The following is a 22,707-nucleotide window of genomic DNA, read 5'->3' on the forward strand; positions in this document are numbered from 1 at the left end:
CTTGAGAATATATAAGAAAGCACATCCACATCAAAATACAATCAATTACTTGGCATTTGATCTGATTATTTGAGGTTAAATTTGTATTTCCATTTAACTTGAGTAACATTACAGGTTCTCTTATTTTCTGAGAATTCGTGTGGATTAGTTCCTGCTGGGCAGGTTTGGAGAATCACTTTGTGTGAGATGAAATCTAAAATCCTCAAGAACTTAATTTTCTTAGGATTTGAGGTACAGCTTCTGGTATTTGTCATGCAAGATGCCTTTATCTTAACAGCAAGATAGAAAAAGATTGCTGTGAAACTAATACGGTACATTTTGTTACTTGCAGAGTTTTTGTACATCATATTGTGTCTCTGCTTGAAGAAGACCAACCACAGCTGAGCAGTCATAGAAGTCACAGAAGAATAGAGAAAATCTTGGCTCAGTTGGTGTAGTAGATTTATTGGAAGGATGACTGATGACTGAGGAGAGACATTTTAAAGAAAACTTGGAGTCAAACAGTAAGTACAAATGTTTAACCCCAACAGCCTGGTCATCCCCTAAATCCAGTATATCTAAAGAGACCAAAACTACAAAACTAGTAGATTTTTGTCACTTTGGGGATCAGCCTCAAGTGGACAGAGGATAGAGGATTTTGGCTGAATTTTTCAAACTCGAAGATTTCTGAGGTCACTGAGATGTTTGGAAAGGGTCACAGCGACAAAAAGAAATGAGGCCACTCTGGAAGTGTCTGAGCTGAAGATGTTAAGATTTTCACTGGGAGTGACTAGAAATGAGTATGTCAGAGGAGCAGTTCAAGTGTGGATATGAAGTTAGAGAGGCTAAGATGGTTTGGACTTCTGCAGAGGAGAGATATTGGATATACTGGACAAAGGACGCTGAAGATGGAGATGCCAGGCATGAAGAAAATAGAGGAGACTCATGGACGTAGTGAAGGAGGACAGGCAGACGGTTGGTGTGACAAAGGGGGTTGCTAGGGATGGAGGCAGATGATCCACTGTTGCGATCCTAAAGGGGGCAGCTAAAAGAAGAAGGCGAGGTCACCGTCTTTACAGCCTGATATAAATGGTTGCTTCTATAGCTGATATCTGCCTTCATAACAACTGCAAGAGGTGATTTTTAAACTTTTTATCTTTGAACTAATGAGGAACCGTTGGTGCACCCTATTTGGATTCAGTAAACCTAGCTAGCTGATGTTAGCGGGTGAAGTAAATCCTTCTAATTGTCCAAATATGGTCACTTGTGGTTCCAAAAAAGCTGGCAAAAGCACCAAAATTTCAGATTTAAAATGTTTACAAACCAGCGGGTGACATCTACGGCTTTACTTCGGTGAAGAGAACAGAGAGCCTTTTATCAGGAATATATTAAAACTTTATTATTGTGAAATGTTAAGGCATACATACAAATGTTTCCTTTACAAAAGTTCACAGCAACATCACGTTGGGTCAACCAGCTGAAGCGAGGCAACTTAACACAACCTTTTGTATTCATCATCTACTATAACTTAAAGATAGAGTCCATCTTTGGCACCAGGAAACAAGACCATTTAAAGTAGATATGAAAAAAATAATAATTACAAAATATATTAACTTCTCTCACTTCAAACAGCCATTTGTGTAAACATGTTGCAGAATAAGCAAAGGGCAGTAACTCTGACACACTGCACTGACCAGCAAATGCACTGTGATGGAGGATGAAGGAGAATATCGGGTAAACGTGAGGTTTCACACGCTAATATTTAAAAACTGGATAAGCTTATTGGCTTCTTCAGAAATCCACTGATGATGAGTTTTAATGTCCTTTCCCCATGGAGTGTGGCACATTCCAGTTAAATAGAAAACACATTCATTGAAAACAGAAGTGTACATTCATCAGTGTTCAGTGATCCTACATCACGCAGGGAGAAATAAATAGAAGAGTCCATATTAGGCTTACAGTATAGTCTACCCAGAAATGTGAGATACTTGAAAAACAGCTGAATATAACAGCGATGGAGTAGCAAATGTGGGCCAATTATAGTTGACCGTTTCGACGTTCGTGGTAGATCCAGCTACCACGACTCAGAAGAAATAACCACCCCAGAAAAGGAGTCATGTGGAGAATGCCTGCCATTTTAACAAGGGCGAAGGGTCAGACTTTAGATAGCCTTTTTCTTTAACGGGAGCATTCCCTCAGCGAGGAATGTGAGAAGATTAGCTCCGCTGTGGCATGGGAGGGGAGCGAAACGCTGGGTAGCCACCTTCTGAGGCCCCAAACATTAGCCGGGGATCTGGAAAACCGGACCCCAGAGAAACGGCGTCAATCCTCACAGGCTTTTTAAAGAGAGAACCGAGCAGGCATTTTGCAGGCTTCGCATTCAAAAAAATGTTTCCAAATCCCCCTCTGAGCTGCGAGCAAGGCCTCCGAATGTATTTTAAAGAGGAGGGCAACTGTTAATTTAGCTCTGTTAAATTCTGAGTCATTTTATAAATATTCCCATTACTTTCAGAGGGCATGGTAACAGGGATGCTACTGGAAAACAAAACCAAGAAGTGAGTCATGTGTATATAATTAGAAAAAGAAAGTGGTGCACATTTAGGACAAACAAAAATCACATCAATTATGAGCAGCATTTACATGTATAAATACAATACATAATTAAAAAATAAAAAGAGAAACATGCACAATATATGCACAGTCAGCAGCCCAGTTCCTGTCACGCTGAAATACTGTCCAGGTACCGTGAACGAATCCCAACTGCCCGTTTATGAGTTGTGCAGAAACAGCAGAAGGAAATCTCAGCACACACATGTTGATTTAAGCCAGACGTCGAGGAAGCCCTTTAAAGTCTCAGCCAAGAGTCTGTGTCAGAGCTGCTGTCAGTCATACGAGCCGCAGCGAGCGCTCAAATGAGGATTTCCACCACGTCTGCGCCCAAGCTGTTGAGGCTCCTTAGCATCTTCGGCGGAAGCTTTGGCTCCTCCGAGGTTTCTACAGGCAGGACAGAATTTATAGATTAGAAAAAACAACACTGGAAGGCAAACTGCCGATGCACGTGTCATTCGTTTAGATAAATATTTGTTATTTATACGTCCAGATTGTTTTGGAGTTGCTCGTTTTTGGAAATATCCTCTGTGAAGAGGTCTGCACTTGCCCTGCGGTGCTGAAAGCACCAAAAACCTGATGTGAAAACTAAGTAGCAACATCTTTTTTTTCTAGAAATCATGACCCAGTTACCACGTGGTTCCTGGAGGAACTATTTTCTCTCAACCATATTATGGTAGAAACGCAGCGTGGCCAGAGGCCTCTGTGGATCTTTTTTGATCCGAGTGTTTCAGCTGTAATATTCATGTTTGCTGATTTGACTGGAGGAAACAATGTAAAGCTACTTGTCGGAGTGATTTTTCTATTTAATTCAATGACACATTCTTAAAATGAGCTGTGAGGAGCTGACTGGGCCTTAAGCACTTCGAAAAACCCACCAGGTGTAGCCGCTGAGCTTGCTTCACACATCTTGAGCTTGCCGTGCTCTGCTGTGGCCTCAGGCTCCTGTGAGGCCTCGTCGCTCTGCGTGCTGCAGTCTCGGCTCAGGACCTTAGCAGCAGCAAGCAGCTTGGGCTGCAGCACAGCTGAACCTGTCTGGTCATCTGAGAGGCTCTTTCCTGCAGACAAAGAGAAGAAACTGCTTAATTACCCGCCTACATCCACATTTACGCGCTCCTGAACATCTGCCGCGCAGAGCTCTTCCCATGACTATTCTGGATGGGGCTATTCTGGAGTGAGAGATGATATGCATTCCAGTTTAAAAACAGGGCTGTGTCCTACTTGTTTTTGTCTTTTTCAGGGTGTGCGCATTCTGTCTGGCAGTTGTCACAGGATAGCGTGTGTAATTAAAGATTCCAGATTCCTCAGCTCGGCACGAATAGTAAGGGAAGAAGCTCACCTTTGTTCTCCATGCCGCCGGTCGCTATGTTGATGGAGGGGACGGATCTGGCCGAACGAAGCCCCTGTTTCTCAGGCTTGCTCTGCTCCAACCTGGAGCGCTGCTGGAGGACTTTGATCACTGCGTCCTTCTCCAGGAGCTGAGCGTGAAGAGCGCGGATCCTGAACGCACGGAGAACATCGTGAGTTTAGAAAAAACACCACAGAGCAGGCAGAAGGAAACAATGAAGTATGGATGAAAAGATGATCACCTGTTCTCCATCTCCTGACGTCTGTGATGGGACAACGGCAGGTCTTCATTAAAACTACTGTCCGGAGAGTGCCGCGGGGAGTGATTGATGATAGTTGTATCTCTGAAAATAAAATATACGGTTTTCTAAATAATCCCGCAATTTTTACGTTTTGAATCTTCACTCCATTTTGACAGATTTGTTTGTACCTCTGTGCTGCAGCTGTGGCTGCTGCATCCATTGCAAACTGCCTCATGGTGCTCTCCTCCAGGTACTTTTGCTCCCACTTGGTGATATCTGCCTCCAGGGCAAGGATACGCTCCTCCTTCTCCCTCAGATGCTGCTGCAACCTGGACGAGCTCGGCTCTGAAGCTGTGGAATCAGTGCTCTGGTTCTGGGACTGAAACGGTAGACAGAATAGATCGTTTAACACCCAAGGAAACAAAATGCTCTAAATCTGACTCTCTGAAAATGTGTTTATCCCTCAATCCACTTTTACTACTTTAACTACGCAGGAATCCTCTAGCAGACTAATGCTGGTCCCTTTCACCCTGTGAGCCAGCCAAGTGTTTCTATAGGATAAGCCGCTTGGACATGTTCACATTGTTAAAATCTGCTAACTGAACCATTGGGGGGGGGGGGCTTGTTTTCCTCACCTGTTGTGCCCTGAGGCTTTTTAGCTCCTGCTCCAACCTCGTGCGTAGCCGGAGCTCCAGCTCTTCCCGCTTCTCACAGGCGGCCTGCAGCTGGGCCAGCGCACTCTGCAGCCTCTCCACTTTCTTCACGTACGCCCTCTTCCTCTGAAGTTCTTCTTCCAGCTGACGGTTGCGAGTCTGCGCCGAGGCCAGAGCCTGCTCCATCAGCTCCCGTTTCCGCTGGCACTCCTCCCTGGACACTCGCAGGTGCTGAATCTGCTTCTCCAGACATTCGCGCTCCCGCTGCTGCTCTTCATCTGCAATACAGGAAACAGCAGGTTAATGAAGGTGACGAGGCTCTTAACAACTTAAAAATAAATCTTTTGAGATTCTTCCTGGCTTTTGTTTGATTTTTTAAGCCTATAAAACTATATCACTGGAAAAAAAAAAAAGAGTAAAATTGGTCTCCTCTAAAGAGAAGCTCCCATGGCCTTCGCTGGGGTCAGTGAAGCCTTCAGTCCGGGAGCATTTCAGTGCATTTTCTAAGGAATGTGACCCAACAACAGACATAAAGGCATGTGGTTCAACATCAAAACATTTGACACCTCATTTTTTGCTAAGTTTATTGCCCTCGTAAACATGGGATCAGTAAAAACAATATTTCTCATTGAATCTTTGAAAGCTAGTCTGCATTTCAATGAGCCCTTTTAGAAAGTTTAACTGATGTGCCTCTTTAAAAGGGGGCTGATTACACAACATGAGTGCATGCCTGTGGAGAGAATGCAGACTTCCTCTTATCCACTTACGCACACAGGCATAGCCTTGTACTGGTAAAAGCTCTGGAATGCCTCTGAGGACGTGAAGTAAACAAGCAGCTCAAAATATATTTCATGTGGTTCTCATAACACAAACATATAAACTACACATCCCACTATTGTACTGCTTTTCTCTGCTATGCTGAGATAACCGTTTGGGAAAGATAATCATAGACACTGACACGACTGCATTTACTGCCCAAATGTTCCAACATAAGTGTTATTCCACCTAATCCTCGCTGTAGGGATTTCTCTACAGCTCAGTTCTGCACAGAGCTAAAAGGGAGCAAAGAAATATTCACAACTGGCCGATCATCATTAAGCTATGGCATGAAAAAGAAATGCCCAAATAAGGAGAATGAGCAAGTCATGGGTCATGTAGAGTTAGGCCAGGACACCCAGACGTATTAGTTCCCCTTGAGAAGGGAGGTCATTAGTAGCGATGCAAAACTGAGCACATCAGTAAAAAAAAAAAAAAAAGGGAGGGGGGGCATTCCTAGTGGCAAACACCCTGAAAGCCCTAAAAACATCTCAGGAATCCAGGCCACATTTACTGCAGCATAAAAAAAGGTCTGGAGTCTAGGTGCCAAAAGTAACTTACAGGGGAGATACACCCATTTGTGTGACAACATGTAGACAGCACCACATCACTAAAGAAGGAAACCAATCCCTGCTCAGCTATGTTCCTGCTATTGTTCAGTGTTTCACAGGGAATTGTGATTGAATCTGTGAAGAACTGCAGCGTGAGAGGAGTTTGTAACAAAAGACTGATGCAGACTCACTTTGCTCCAAGAGTTTGACAAAGACGTGCTGCTTCGGGTCGGCACAGTCCGCTCTGTGCTTGTTAGCCACGTCGAGTTGCTCTGCACAGAGATGACCAGCATACCACAATGAGCACATACGCATAAAGTAGGTTTAAAGCCAGGAGACAGACAAATAAAAATGGAAACTTACCTCGCAGGTCTCTGTTGAAGTCATGCATTCTCTTAACCTCTGCCTCTAGTTTATTCCTCATCGTTTTCTCCAGAGTTTCTCGCTTTCCAGAGCCTTTCATGAGGGTCTCATAAGCCTCAGATATCCTCTGAATCTCCAACTCCAACTGGGAAGAAAGAGAGAAAATGAGTCTCTGGGGGAGGAATTCCTGCATATTGTCTGGTTTATGTTGCAAATGTTAATATCAATGAGGCTAATTAGTCTACTGAATGCCACCCGCTGTGAAATGTCTCTTTAACACTACGTGAATGAATAATGGAATTAACATTCCAGACTGAACACTCGTGATCCCAGGTGCCAGCCATTTATCTCCTCACATGCCGACATGTTTTTAAAGACAAAAGGAGATGCGTTGTAGAGATTCCATGCTCTGAATTAGTGAGAAAACCCGTCACCTCCTGCCCCAGCTAAAAACTTTTGTTTTCTCACGACCTCAACGAACCATTCACTACCATCCTCTCACCTTCTGAAGCCTGGTGGCCTTTTCCGTGTACACCTCCAGTTCCTTCCTGAGCCGCTCGTTCTCCCGCATTAATGTGTTGCTCTGAGGGGAGTTGCAGTCTGAAGCTGCTGTGATGCTGTTGTGAGTCTCCTGCGACTGAGCAGACACAAACCTGCAGACAGGAGATAGCAACAGTGCTGAAAAGACCGCCAAAATAAAAGAACAGCAGACTTCTCTGGGGCTGTTCTTCTTTTTTTGATAGCGCATGTGTTTGTGGATGTTACCTGTGCTGTTGTGTGTAGAGGGGAGGATGGGGGTCTTGGTTGTATTGCACATATTCCTGTGAGTGGCTGAGCATGTATCCAGGAAGTCTGACACAGAAAGGATAGTCTGGGGGTGGTCCTCGCTGCTCTGCACACGGCTGAGCCCTTTGTCTGTCAGGTGTCGCAGCATTTAAAACATTATTGTGATGATTATAGAGCTGTGGGTAGCTGTGTGAGGAACTCATAGGCAGACTGTTCCTAGACCGGTTTCTCTCCAGAGAAAGCTGCATGAGTCTCTCACTGAGAGAGCGAGCGTGCTCTCTCTTCAGATCCCACTGTGCCTCACTTCCACTTCCCTCTACATCCATGCTGGGTCCATTGTGCTCCGCCTGCCCCTTCTGAGAGTTCAGGAACTGGGAGTGGGCTTTGGCTTCCTCGTAAGTAGGCAGTTCCTCCTTGTGGAGATGGTACAGGTGGCACACGGGGCTCTCAGAGTGCAAGCTGTCTCCTTGGTGCTCCTGACCTTGAGGCTCCTGCCTTGTTGACATCTGGATGTATTGAGTGTCCTCCTGAGTGAGGCTCTCCAGAGAGGAGCGGGGACTGCCGGTGCCGCCGCCGCTGCTGCCTCCACGCAGTGCCTGCTGCTGGATGGCTAGAAGCGTGCGCGTGTCCGTCAGGTTTCCGTAGCGGAGCTGTTCCTGGATGAGACGGTGCAGGACCGTTCCAGAGGACTCCTCGGCAGTTCTCATGTCAGCCAATGAAAAGACAGTTTAAAAAATAAAACGAAACAAAAACAAGCCTCGATGTGGCAGCGTGGGCGCTTCACAAATCACACATCTGAAAGGAAAAGAACTGTGGTCAGACTCAACACTGCACAAACTTATCCACACTTCTGTTACACAATGCTGTGTGTGCACGAGCTGTAGCTGGAAATACCCCTGATAGTGATGTCACTGGAGATCCAGTTTTTATGGCCCACATGCTGCAATGCATAACTTTCTCCAGTCACACAAGCATAATACTCAACGGTCGCACAGACTCAAAAGATTCCAGTGATTCAGGATCAGATAATGCCCAAAACATGATGAAGACATATAAAGTCTTCAGAATATGAATGATGGATGCTTTAAAATGCTCTGGTTACTTTATACAATTAACTCATTTTAACTTTCAACGTGAAAATCTGGATAGAGAGTAAAATTAATGCCTTATTAAACCACCACAATGTGTCCTGACCGCACAAAATAGCTACACAGCTACATGAGATCAAGAGTGAATTACGCAAAACATCATCAAGTCTAATCCTCCAAGCTGAAAAAGCAGCAGTAAAGATTATTTAAAAATCAGTTTAAAGACATTAATGTCAGGGGTGTGAAACATAGGGCCTGGTGACCAGAACCGGCCGCCACAGGGTCAATTTGGCCAAAGTAAATGTTCTTGTTTTGTTTTTACAAAGTGTGAAAAGTCTTTAAATTCTTTACTATTTGAGTTTGAATTATAAACACATAAAACACAAAATGCAAAAGCTTTATGGGTAACTCTACATTTGAATGGTTTGTGCCTTTATAGCTCCTGCATGAATGAGACTGTTTTGTAAATGGATGGATCTGTGTGTGGCTCATGAATTAAAACGGGACTCAGATGTAATCTGTTAAGTAAGTAACTCCATCCGGAGTGGACTCCGTCCACACACAAACCGACAGAAAACGTTCAGATAAACCTATTCAGATAAAATGCTAAACTCACCAATTTTTTTGTCTCATCGCACAGTGAGCGGTGCCGTCGTATCTCAAATCAATGATCTGCGCTTATTGTTCAAAATAAACGTCCACAAGTGTGCGGAGCTCCTTTCCTCCGTGCGCATGTGTGCGCGCTGACGGGTAGCAGGCAGCAGACTGAGCGGAGCGGAGCTGCGAGGCGCACTAATAAATAACTGAGAGCTGATTGTTCGCTGCGGCTGGAATGACAGGAATGCAAAGGCTCCGAGTCCCTGTGGGATCAAAAGCAGAGCAGAGGGGAGGAGGGAGAGGATGAGGAGGAGGAAGAGGAAGAGAGAGGGGCGGTGTGTTTAAAAAAATGGATTCAGAGCAGCAGAAGCAGCAGCCCCTCAGCTGGCTGCTTGTGTCATGTAAAAGAGCTCGTTGTTGTTTTTTGTTGTGCGGCTTCAGGACATTTGAATGCACAGTTTCTATAGCTGAGGAAGATTTAAGTCCCTGCATTCTCATGTTTGAACGTTTCTGTGGCACTGCCGCACAAAAAAGATAAAAAGCAGTAAAATAGCCGTTCAAATACTTTAAGAATGCAATGTTAAAAAAATTTTATATTTTGAAGAATTTTTGCGTCAAAATAAAAAAAATGTCACAAAACGCTATTTAGTTTTATTATATTATCATTATATTTTATTTTTAGACATTAACTTAGATGTGCCAAATTAAGCCAGTCTGTCTCCGTTTCTCATCACAAACTGAATCCTTGATTTTATTACTAATTTCTTTTACTTCAGTAACTTTGTTTTCATGTCAGAAAATCAAGAAAAATCCGCCAGTTTCCACAGTGAGGCTTTTAAACACTGCTTTATCTAAAGCAGCAGAACCAAGCTCAGACAACAGCAGCAACTTTACGTGATTCCAAGCTTATTGGCGAGTTTTATTATAGACTGTATATGAAAGATGGCCAATGACATATCAGTGCATACATCAGAGGTATGAAAAGAGCTGCATGCATCGCCGGCAGCACAATACAAACTATTTTAACTTGCTTCATTAGCAAGCAGCCCTACGTTCCATAGAAGTGTTATCCTTGTGCTAATGAGCAAACTGCATTTATGCCACATGTACGTACCACAATTTGTTTGTACATGTACAGTGACAATAAAGGCCTATTTTATTCAGTTCGACCAACCAGACCTATCACGGCTGCTGAGGTCTCATTCACAAAGACGTCTCATTACATATTTGGGAAAGTGTACATCAAGTTATGCTATACATTTAACACACTATGAAGCTAGGCAAAGTCTTGTTTGTTTTTTTAAGCCTCAGGCTAAACATTTCTGTGGTTGTTATCTTTATGAAAAGGATGGACCCAACAGAAACTTGCAGATCACAAGGTAGGCCTGCCCATCACAATCTCCAGCTTTCTCCTGATTTATGAAGATCATAATCTCCATACTGAACATCGTGTTGTATTAAATGCGACTTTTAACCAGCAACAAACCAGAATATCACATCAAGGGAGTTTTTACTGAGCTCATAGATCATGTAAACTGTAGCCTCTTTTTCCTCATAGTTTTTTATACAATGTTATACAGTTGTTATTTATAACTATAGACTCGCCCCCTGCTTTTCATAAAAAAGAATGCATGCTTAAGGCACTTCCATACTGGCTTCGCTTTCTAGCCCCAGAACCCATGTCCACCTTTTATGGCTATCTAACTATAGACGATCACAGTCAAACATTCCAGCTATTTTCCCTGTTCAAAGTTCTTCTCTTCTTGAATTTTTGTTTCCTTGTACATTTGTACCTGTTTTATTGACCTTTCATTTGCCTGCTCATCCTCACCTGGTTTGTTGTCTGCCCACCCCTGAATGACCTCAGACCCGATAAAAGATTTGGATTTGGAGCTTTTACTCTGTCCTGCGTTTTGGTCCTCTTGCTCTGTGATCCTTATACACAAACTTGACATTTGACACAAACTCGGTAACAGATTATATACCTGCTACACTGAGCTGCAGATGAAAAATGATGTCATATCACTGAGACCTGGACTAATCTTTTTTTCTTTTGTTTGCATGGACCTGGTAAATATTTAAGCCGCAGCCCGTGCCAGTTAATTGCAGTGTGTATGTGTGGACATGGAGGGGAGAGGGGCGACGTGAGGCATGCTGCCTGCCAGCTGTCCGCGGACTGAAACCCCCCTTCCCCTCCTTTAATAAGAGCTCTGAGAGATGCATTGTTCTCCCAAGAAAGCAGACATGATGGGGGCAGCCCTGCCATCTGCTGTTCTCCCCTCCACCTCAAGCACCGGCTGCATGTGGATGTAGACCCTGGGATCAGCTGGCAGTGGGGGCTGTGCAGCAGTAATGTTATTGAGTGCATGAACACCATCAAACTGATTCAGTGATTTGAGGTTGTAGTGAGTGTAAACAAGTCTTCTCTTTTTAATGTGATGCTCGCAGCCGACAGGGCAGGTTGCTTTATCTTAAACAGTCGCAGGTATCGATTTGCATGGCAGTTGAAGTCCAAGAGCTGCTAAAGAATGCTGAAGAACTGATAAAAAGGTTTCACCATTTAATGATCCTCTGGATAAGCTTAGGTTTATGACACCTCACACATTTGTCTATATGTAATGAGACAGAATGATGCCGGTTTCTGTACATTCAGTCTTTGGTTCAGCGTAGGTTCTTCTGGCTCCAAAACTGCCCTTTTGCCCTCACTATGCACATAAGCATAACTGACCCACATACAGTTGGGGCAAAGAATCAGTTTGGCTTTACAGAAGCCTGTGAATTCCCCTGGTATTTTTTAGCCATCTGATAAGCAAAAAAATGCATTTTAAGCTTGAGTGAAGGAAAGCAGTGAGTCTGATCATTTTAATATAATATCAAAGCCTATTCAGAGGGTGCTAATATTTTTATTAGCAGGTAAAACCCTAATATATAAAAGATTAACATAGACGAGGTAATGTCACCCATTGGGTAGTGTAGCACTGATATTTTGAAACCAAACGTAACAAAGTGAAGAACACTACACGCTCATGGGTTAAACAATTACATGATACAACAGCCCCCTTTTTGACTCCATTTGGGATCATACTTAATAAAACAGAATTTAAGATTTGAAATGGCAGTTGAAACTATAAAGTCATTATGAAAGTGATCAAAGATCATGTGAGGAGTGATGCTTTTGATAGTCTCCTTTTATACAAATTTGAACCTGAATTTCAGTTTTATAAAGCTTAGGATCTCTGTGATAATAAGTCATCTCTATCCATAGAGGACAGCTAAACAAACACACACCAATTATATGTGGAAAGACTGTGCTGGTAACATGAAGCGTATGAGTGACTGTGCATTCCTGTTGCCTGGAAATTAGATTATGCAACCTTTCCCACGCCACAAACAATAGTAATTTCCAGGTACTTCTTTCTCAGCATTATACCGCAGGCTACATGAGAAGTCAAACACCTAATAATCAGACCATAAATCATTAAAACAAAGCAAACAGAAATGCCAGTCACTTGGTAGAATAAACCCACGATAGAAAAAAAACCTTTTTTGTTTAATAAAGTTTTTATTCTTTTAAAGACATATTTATAGAAATATTTTTGGGAAAAACAGAATATACAGGTGAGTCATTACCAAAGACTGAGAGTTTTGCCAAGCTAAGTAATTGCTGGGTAGCCCTGTCTCCTAGCATCCTGTCTTTAAGCTAGGCTAATTAGCTGCAGCATTTTTTAAATCGCCTTTAAAGTTTGACAGTAGACACATTTACAATATTTCATCCATATACAGGTATAAAGGGTAAATGCATCTGGAAGTGTTGCTTTGTGTGCTTATGTTTGCCATTTTAGTTTCTCTTTGCTACTTTTTGCCATTTAGCTTCTGGTTGCAGCTTCTTTTTAGCATTTCATCACATTTACACTGTAGTAAAACAGTCATTTTAAGTGTGTTATCAGTTTTATTTGCTCTAAAGTAAAAACCCACTCAGCTATTTCTGTTTTTTAGAAGCAAATCTCAAACCTTTAGCTGGAGGGTTATTTTTAGCGTATGCCTAAACATCGAGTGGTGGCCATCAAAAGACCTCATCTCCTAAAAAAATACAGTTGCGTACAACCAAACTCAATTCCGGTATAATCACAAAGTCATTTCACTTCATTGAGATTTGGTATCGCTGTCACTGTTGGTAGAATAAGCAGCCCTTTCAGATGTCTGGTTCCTTCAAGATCTTCTCCAAGAAGGTTTGTCATGTCTCCCAGCACAGTGTCAAGAATGTGGTCACTGATATATCCTGAGCTGACAGGCATGTAGAAGGGCATCAACCCACCAGGAGGACTGGTATAAGGTCTTTTGTGTAAGGAGGAACAGGAGGAGCACTGCCAGAGCCCTACAGAATGATCTCCAGTGGGGTACTCCTGCATGTTTCTAGAGATGCTCTGCTGAATGTTATGCTGCCTGCAACATCGTATAGCTTGACCAGTTTGGAGCTAGGTCAGTGATGGTCTGGGAAGGTGGTTTGCCGATTGCTGTTAGATACTAGGATAAAATCCTCATACCCTTGTCAGATCATATGGGGCGATCGTGGCTCAAGAGTTAGGAGTTCGCCTTGTAATCGGAAGGTTGCCGGTTCGAGCCCCGGCTTGGACAGTCTCGGTCGTTGTGTTGCCTACTGGTGGTGGTCAGAGGGCCTGGTGGCGCCAGTGTCCGGCAGCCTCGCCTCTGTCAGTGCGCCCCAGGGTGGCTGTGGCTACAATGTAGCTGCCATCACCGGTGTGCGAATGTGTGTGTGAATGGGTGGATGACTGGATATGTAAAGCACTTTGGGGTCCTTAGGGACTAGTAAAGCGCTATATAAATACAGGCCATTTACCATATGTTGTATTGGGCCCTAGGTTCCTCCTGGTGGAAGAATACCCATCCCCATGTCTAAATGTTACTAAGAGTGCCTAAAGGGACGTAAACGTTTAGGGCAACCAAGTCACATTGTGACATAAGCAGTGACTTCGATTTTTCACTTTAATCAACATAATTTTGTTTTCAATGAATTCAACAATGTAAAGTTTTTCTAACTAAAATATTTCTCTCAAGCATTTCTTTAATTTCTTTGTATATATTCCAGGTTTACATGTGTCTCATACTTGTTTCTTACAGGTGGCAGGTGTTATGGCTGTGTACTCCTCGGGTAAGAAAGGTAGAAAGTCTAATTTACGCCATATTTTCAAGGACGATTGCCATCAGAAGTGATACCTAAGATCAGTCACTGGGACCTGTTGATGGGCTGACTGGGCCAACACAAAGCAGACTGCGATCTGGGAGCGCTGCCCTTGGTATGTGAGGTGGGACAAGCCTGGTGCTTCAGCAGCTCCTTTTGTTTTCCAGAAAGGAGGAAATGGCCGCATTCCTCACATTACCATGTGCATAGGGTCTAACTGAGCCTCCAGTCTGCTGTTCTACAGGGAACAACTGGAGGTTAACCGGCAGCCACTGACAGTTTCTTTTAATGGGGGGGGGGGGGGGGCTCTTCAGTGAATAACACTGCTGCATGGCTGTCCCAATTCATGACTTCAAACCTTTTCTTAGCTGACAGTGGCTGTGAATCACTTACAGGATCGGACTAAGATAAGCGTAAAAAAGCATGCCAACTCCTACACCCCGAATACACCCCTTCTACATGAAGTGGATTTTTTCATTGTATGTGTGAGTATTTACCAATTCTGAAAGCAGCAGATAGTGGAGACACCCCGTGTGTGTCCTCACACTCCAAACACATGAGCAGCCATGTTTGGTTTGGAGGTGAAAAACATTTACAAATGTCTGACTTACAGCAGGTCTAACATGAAACGGCTTCTTGCACCTGATGACATCAGAAATTCCTCACCTCACCATGAAGGTAAACAAGTGACACTGAACCAGCGAGGGACAGTAAACAGGACTGTGCCTGTGGGTGATGCTTTTTACAGATAAGACAAGGACACATATTTCCACGAGTGCCCTGTGGGCTTCTTTACAGCAACGGCATTCACCTGATTCAGCTCCAGACTCAGTTTAGGGTGATTCAGGTCAACAGTTAAAGTTTTGTTTCACTGGAAAACCATTGAGATACAAGCGCGGCATTCTAGCCGCAAGCGCTGATGACTGGGCCGTTACGCAGGTTGAGGTGTTACTTGCAAGCATGTGCACGTCTTAGGCGGCAGTTATACTCTGTTCCAAACACAGCTAAAGACTCTGCTGTTGAAGAGTCATTTCTGTTATAGAAATCGGCCCAAGGCGTGCATGGGTAGTTTTTGCATTGCATCATGTCACAAAGAGTAGCAGGCATGTGGACACCCGCTTGGAGCCCAGAGATCACCATTCAAGGACAAAATTGACATCACTCTGAACCAAGAAGACTGAAGAATACTATAACTATTAAATTCTGAATAAAAGAATGATGTCATGGGGATAAAGTCCATCTTATTATACCGTCTGTGGCTGAGGTTAACATCTTTCCTTGAAAAAACCCCAGGATGTGCTTGTAAATAAATATTACAGTTTGAAATTAAGCATACTGGAGTTGAATGCTGCTGACCATCTGCTTTATGGGACGATATCTAAGAGCGACCGCTGTGGCAATATGCCTACAGGTTCACCTACACGTCATCTCATTTACCAGAACAGATCAATTCTTCTTCTTCTCACACTAATAAAAGTGAAACCAGCCAGAGCAACGCGCTTTATGAATAACTCCTGGTTCTAGGTGCTTAAAGAATGAGATGAGGATGGCAGTTGTAATTCGCGCCTCCTCGCCTCAGAGACCGTAGCCCAAGTGTTTCGAAGGCCACCTTCAAAGGCAGGTTAGGGCAGACTCTTTCTCTGCTGCGTTAAGCACAGTGAAAGCTTTCAAGTCAACCGCTTCTCAAGTTCACACAAAGAACACGGTGTGAAAGGCTTTTCTATTATCACTGTGCCTTTGTATTTTTTGAGTAATGGTAATTTTATTTTTAAAGCCTTCCAAGTCTAAAAATATCGCTGAGGTAATGATGTCTCTGATATAAAATGAGAAGGTGCCGATGTGACATCCGAGCTGTGTAAACACCAGAACAGCTGATCCACAGACATTCCTCGTGGGTACTGTTGCAGAAACCTTTGGAAGATGTTGAGCTCATTTCAGCCGTTTCGGGAGAAACAAGCAACGTTTGTTTGGCTCACAACACACAACTTGTGTCGACAGACAACACAAGCTTTCTTCTGAAGCCGTCCCTTTGAATGTTGCCCAATGTTGGAAAAATTATATCTAAAGAATTTGGGAAACAGGAGGTTATCAAATGAACTCTGCAGATTTTTATCAAACATGTAAAATTAAATAAACTTCATCTCAAAAGCTGGCAAATTCCTGTATCACAGTGGCCAAGACATTTAGCAATACCCCTTAAAACAGCTAAAATTGACTTAGAATTGGATTTTTAAAAATAAAGACAAAGAAAGGATTTGTGAAATGCAATAAAACAGATTGGCTTATAATAACAACACTTAATAATATGCAGGCCTGCATGTGCATCTCCATTAACTCTGCTGCTGCTGAGCCAGCGTCAACATAAAAAGTTGACTTTTGTGAGAATCTTAATGAATGGCTGACTTTTGAAACCACACTGGGGTTTAGCTGGGTTTCACAGGGCTTCAGGCCAAGAGGCAGATGTTTTGTGGAAACAAAGCGCTGCTCAGTATCTACTGCCCTGCAGCTCAGAGGCAGATGCACCTGTCAGGCCCCCACCATATGGACTCCTGCAACAAGAATGCAGTGTATACAAAACAGAAAGCAGGCTGCACGTACATTACAGCCACTCCAAAATACAAAGAGAAACACCTGGAGTATGTTGCTGCGGTCTGTAAAAAAAGAAAGAAAATCAACCTGTTACCATCTCTTTGCCTGATCCAAACTCTTGGATCCAACAAAGTGCCACAAGCCTGAGCAATCAGCCTCGTGTCAACGCTGTTGCTGTATGTGTTTGCACATATAAGTTCGCCTGCCCCCTCCCCAATCCATGCAGACTCTTTGTGAGCAGATGGCTGGGATAAAGCTTCCAGGCCAGATAAAGACGCCTCCTAAAGCCACGGTGAGGGCAAAACCTCTCAGTCTGAACCATCTGCCAAGCACTAGAGATGGATGTCTCGGTGCTGGAAGCCTGGAAATGGCAGCGTGTCAGACGGAGAGCAGGTGGTCGACCTCCGGACACCAAATATCTTTGATACTGGAACTGCTGAACAGATATCCATTGTGAAGCCAGTAATAAAAGGGTTAATCACTACATTTATAATCCCCTTACCCCCCAAAACAAAAGCAAATCTCTGAATCTGAAAATGATTAAACACACTAACACCACATAGTTAACAATACATTATCAGTCATCAAAAGCTGTAACGACCCACTAATAAAATTTATGAGGTTCTGAAAAGTGTTATGTCTTTCAACATAACAAGGACATTTAAATAAATGTCATTTATAAAACTATAAAGATTAATATTTGAAGTAGGACTATATTTTTTACTACACTTTGTTATTCAATTTGCCAAATAATCACGAATAACAATATGATGTCTAAGCTCTTGTTTTTCACATAATAACAGGACACACGGCTGCATATGAGCCTGAAGAATCATGGTTTTAGTCAGTGCTTATAACCAGCAGCATTTTGAGCTAATTTAGTGACCAGTGCATCAAATACAGCAGATAAGTGCTGAAAACACAGCGAGCACCTGGTGGATGTTGTCTTCATACACGTTTTTAGGACTAATGCCACTTTTCACATTCTACATCCAGCTTACGTAAAGTAGTCTTTTTAGGTCACGTATTAAACACTGAAGACTTTAAACAACGCAAATACTTGACATGTTTTTAACAGCGTGCTTTAGCAGGACAGACATTAAGAGCATCTGAAACCCCGTAAGTTTGAAAAATATAAATAAATGCATCAGAAAATATGAATGAGAACATTTGCTGTAGGCGTGCTGTGTGTGTGTTTTCTCTGTATCTTGTCATTGCCTGAATTAAAGTTTGAAAAACCTTTGCTTAGTTTGAATCAGATCAGAATCGTCCCTTTTGTCAAAGAGGAGTAACTCATCACTTTGGCTGTAAAGCTTCTGAGTTTATTCTTAATCAATGTCTCTCCCCAGAGGATCCGACTTTGGCTCATGTTTGGATATATTTATTATTGAATCCGAGTGTGGCAGCAAAGGTTATTGTATGAGGGCTGACACGGTTTCCTCTGTCTGCCCCCACCTTTGTCCCAAATGTCTGACTTTGTGTTTCTGGCAATTTGCTCCCATTGTGCAGCACTTCCTGATAGGAGGCACTCTGAAAGACTGGGCTCAGTCAACTGCAAAGGAATGTGACATTCCTTTCTAAAATTACGGATGTTTCGCTGGATTTTGAGGGCCGATTTCTGCCAGTTTTCCACCGTAGTGTTTGGAGAAAGTGTTTCTGGGGCAGACTGCGTATATCCTAAACTTCAACCATGATTGGCTGCGACAGACTGGACGCCAGCAAAGATTTACATTGGTACCAGCCATATTTATAGTTATTTGTTCTATGGTGGACAATTCAAAATATTAATATCTACCATTATTACACAGATAACAATGAAAGATGAAAATGTTACTGCATATTTACTGACATGCAACATGTTTGTACTTCTGAGCTGTTAAAATGGTCTTTAATATTCAGCATCAGTTATATTGTTATGTCTTTGCTTTATTATTCATACATTTAAGTTTGATATTTTCTTGTATTAAAGAACCTAGTGAATATCAGTCTGTGTGGCTAAATCTGACTTGTCTCCATGATGGATCTGTGTTAATTCAGGTCCCTTTTTAAATGAAAAACACAAACCCTACAGTAACTTTAGCATATTGTAGGTGTGCAAAATGTCAACTTTATGCTGCAAAAACTGTTCAACTTATAGACCTTCAAAGTATACAAGGTTCGGTTGATACTTTTTTAAGATCTCATAACTTCAAAAGAACTATATTAAACTGTCTCACAGACATAAGCTACATTCACGAGTGTTAAAAAATTACTTGGAAATGTGTTTATTTGTTTACACAGAAGGAATTCCGGCTAGAAGATGAGCCTGATATCAAATGTAGGTTAAAACAACAAAAAATAGACATTTCATCTGCTCCAACTTGCTCTGAGCAGCCACCTATCTCACATGGTGATAAAAGCCTTGAATGTTTATCCTAAATGCACTTTTTGAAGTTTTCTCTAGTGAATTATGAGAACCTGATCAAACATCCAAGGTACCTGTTTCTGTTCCTCAAGATCACAGACCTTAAACTGGTGCAGTTTATTCAAACCACGATATATCTCCACACCAGTGCTAATCGTGTTGAACAAAAAACATATTGTGGCTTCAAATTCTGTCATGTGGTGCACAAAGCATTAAAAATGCTCTAAATGACTTAACTTCCAGATACTTAATGATGATAAAAGAAACTATACTTTTATCAGAGTTCCACTATTAACTAACCACAGCATTCAGATGATCGAGGTGAGTCTTTATTTGACATTTGTAGCAGATTTCCCCTAATGATCTCTTTAAAGGCGCGCACATGAGGATTTCTACACCAACAGACATAACCTGTTCATATTCTCAAGAACTACGTCAGCACAAAGGTTTGGTAAATAAATGTCTTAAGTAAACAAATGTAAAGAGGCCACAGGTCTGCTGTGATAACCTCCATCTCCAGATGGCAGACTGCCGTTAAAGGGAAGGGAAACGTGAGACAGATGAGTGGAAGGGTCAGACGTCAGGAATGAGGAAATCCCACCCTTTGCCCAAGCAGATAGAGAACAGGAAGCAAAGCCATTTGCATACAAATTCACTCTCTTTGGAGCAACGTGTAGCTCAGGGAGAGCATGTTAAGAGCGTGGGAGGAGACCTGCAACCCGCTAATAGTGCAGTGACAGGTGGTTATTACGTGCCCGATGGCATTCTTAGACGGCAGGGGGGCAATGATAAATAGGAAGCATTCAGAACATACTCCTTAGAATTTAATTTTCTGAATGTGGAGCAAGGAGGCGAGAAGGAAAAGAAACACTCAGTTGGATCGACATGTCTAAAGCTCATATTGAGAGTTCCAGGGAGCAGCTACCAAATGCAAGTTTGCTTAATTTCACGTAGTTGAATGCAAAAGGCCATAAAACTGTTAACCACTTTTCCAGTTACCTTTAATCCTCTGAAAATGGTGAGCTGTGTTGTAATGTTAAACCCCTTAAATTATGACTGAAATCAAATTTAAAACCTGCTGTGGCGAATTGTATCAGTCCAAATACTTGGCTCTGATAATAAAAGTTGAACATAAACAGAGCCTGATGAACAAGAGTGTTTAAATTAAAATGTCTCCGATTACTTTGAATGTCTGTAATACGTTAATTATTCCAATACTTTTGTGCAACCGTTTAGTTTATGCTGAAAATTGGTGGTATTGTCCAAATACTCACATACTTCAATGTATTATTAACATACATATAGTGCAGTTCAATTTCCTCTACGGCCCAAATGAAAAAAAACCCTCTTTACTTCATTTTCTGCTACATTAAGCAAACATTTCCACTTTAAATTTCTACCTTACTGATGCTGTGACCTGTCCCAACAAGGGAATAAATAAATACCTAACAACTACCAACTGACATTAAACACTTGCAACACTCACATACCTCAGATAATGTTTGTGTAGCAAACAGATGCCGCTCATTCTTGGCCTGTGTTTGCATTTTTTTAAAGCTTTGTCACTTCTTCCCAAACATTTCAAACACATTTAAAGCCGCAGATGAGTTTAAACCACAGCACACCTGATTAAAAATGAAACGTCAGATCTGAATCCTCAACAGGAGGAGCGGCCGTTAGACCCCGCTGATTTATGACCCGGACCGCCTGCAGAGTGATCACCACAGGTGATGACGATTTTCTCTCTGATCTCCCACAACACTGACGACTTTATAGCCTGTGTAATTAAAGACTTAAATACACAGTGGCCTCAGAGTTGACCCAAGCATGAAAGGGGGGGAAACTGATGAGGGTCAATCATTTCTGTAGAGCAAATGAGAAGGTACCTGCCACAGCACATAGGTGCAAATCTAAGACATAAAAGAAGTATTGACTGGTGCAGGGTTGGATGTTTCAGCCTCCTGCATACTTCAGGGAAAACTGGGAGAAAAGGGTGTTGTTGGAGTAGAGAGATTCAGTTTTGATAACGCTGCTGTTATCTGCCCCCACCTCTTTGTCAAGTGACAACAGCTGCCTGAAAGTAATGGACCATGAAGTCTTCCCTCTTGAGAACCGCGTGTATACACATTTGTACACAATCCACTAAGCTATCAGATTTCTTTTCAATTTGTTTGGTTGATATGAAAACAGACATGTTTTTGATGGCATGTTTGACCAGTGAAGGAAGCACTTTGTCTGTGTGTTTTTCCCACACAGGCATTTTTGGCTCACGATCATTTATTCACAGTAAACCCAAGCATTCTCCGCAATTGTCCCTGAAATAACTCATGAAACAAACACTAACGTCCACCATATTTTCGACATAGTTTACTTATAAACTGGTGACATCTACCTTTTATTTACAATCCGACAACAGCCTCTGGTTCTAGATTTATTTCAAAGGGTCATCGTTTGCGTTTTTGCCATTCCGATGCTTCACAATAAGTTGCCATGCAAGTTTTCCGAACCCAAACATTACCATATTTGGACAAGAGAGTGGAGTGCTAACTTAGCTGGTTAAATTAATAAACATGGGTCAGAACATCTGGGCCAGAAGATTATGCACGAGTGCCTAAAACCTGCATTCTGTCTGAATGCCACCAGATGGCGATAGCTGCAGCTGCAAAGAGGTCTATAAATGTCAAAAAGAAAACAGTTTTCTGACCTCTGTAAATACATTCCTGTTGAGTTCATAGGCTCAGTCACTCATTGGGGTTTATATTGAATAAAAGAAGTCTATTTTTATCATTTTTGTCACACACACAGCAAAATGAAGGATCACCTGTGGTATTAATCATTGGCTAGCAAGCTGTTAATCATAATCAGTTTCACAAACCTGCCCACCTCGTCACATCCGGGTTTTTTTTATAACCAAGATGGCGACGGAGGAAAGGTTCGTTTTGAATCTTCAACAAACAAACATGTGATGTCATGGTAGCTACGGTTATCTTTTGTATTAACTTTGTATTAAGAGCGAGAGAAGCTAATTAACCACAAACTAGCGAGTTCATCTGTGCAAAATCCAAGTGACAGTGAAAGAGCTAAAATAGTTTCACAAAGCAGAAAACTTCCTTTGGTTTACATCTCCACAGTGTCATGGAAAGACGAGAAGGGGTTTTTTTTTTACTCTAAATGAGGAAGGACGTCACGTCTTCAGGCTCTTCTCTCGGAAAGATGTACAAATCAAAACATGTTCGGCTGTTTATGTCACTGTGACTGAAAGAATGTAAACTGACTTTTCCCCTTACCAATTCATCAGCGTATCCCAGGATGCTTTTAGGGCGTAGATTATAATCACTTGCTGTCTATTGTTTTGTTTTCTCTCTACTTTCTCTTCAGGCTTTACCATATCAAGCAAATCACCCCATGTTTAATCTCAAACAATCGCTTTATTCAGTGTTTTAACAAGTCGTGCATATTAGGTTGTAGGAAAATACTACATATGT

General features: G+C 42.2%; 1 protein-coding gene across 1 annotated transcript; it reads right to left on the reverse strand.

Annotated features, from left to right (window-relative positions):
- Nucleotides 1–1,358: 1,358 nt before the first annotated feature.
- amotl2a (angiomotin like 2a) lies at nt 1,359–9,259 on the reverse strand. The gene is made up of 11 exons (XM_086283483.1): nt 9,049–9,259; nt 7,324–8,139; nt 7,061–7,211; nt 6,559–6,703; nt 6,387–6,467; nt 4,811–5,106; nt 4,364–4,554; nt 4,176–4,277; nt 3,926–4,086; nt 3,465–3,644; nt 1,359–2,973 (listed from the first exon to the last, which is right to left on the reverse strand). The coding sequence occupies exons 2-11, from the start codon at nt 8,049–8,051 to the stop codon at nt 2,888–2,890; spliced, it is 2,121 nt and encodes a 706-aa protein (XP_086139609.1). The 5' UTR covers nt 8,052–8,139; nt 9,049–9,259; the 3' UTR covers nt 1,359–2,887.
- Between the last annotated feature and the right edge of the window lie 13,448 nt (nt 9,260–22,707).

Source organism: Aulonocara sp. 'chitande type north' Nkhata Bay, linkage group LG23, assembly GCF_057382095.1.
Source record: "Aulonocara sp. 'chitande type north' Nkhata Bay isolate Kocher_YH1m ecotype deep benthic linkage group LG23, A_spYH_male_GT1.1, whole genome shotgun sequence".
Taxonomy (NCBI): domain Eukaryota; kingdom Metazoa; phylum Chordata; class Actinopteri; order Cichliformes; family Cichlidae; genus Aulonocara; species Aulonocara sp. 'chitande type north' Nkhata Bay.

Bases quoted from the DNA above. Each gene is read 5' to 3' on its own strand.
- amotl2a (XM_086283483.1), bottom strand. From the start codon at position 8,051: ATGAGAACTGCCGAGGAGTCCTCTGGAACGGTCCTGCACCGTCTCATC. The intron at 7,212-7,323 runs GTAACATCCACA...TCCTGTCTGCAG, and splicing joins CTCTACACACAACAGCACAG to GTTTGTGTCTGCTCAGTCGC. The intron at 2,974-3,464 runs GTGGGTTTTTCG...TCCTGCCTGTAG, and splicing joins AAGCTCAGCGGCTACACCTG to AAACCTCGGAGGAGCCAAAG.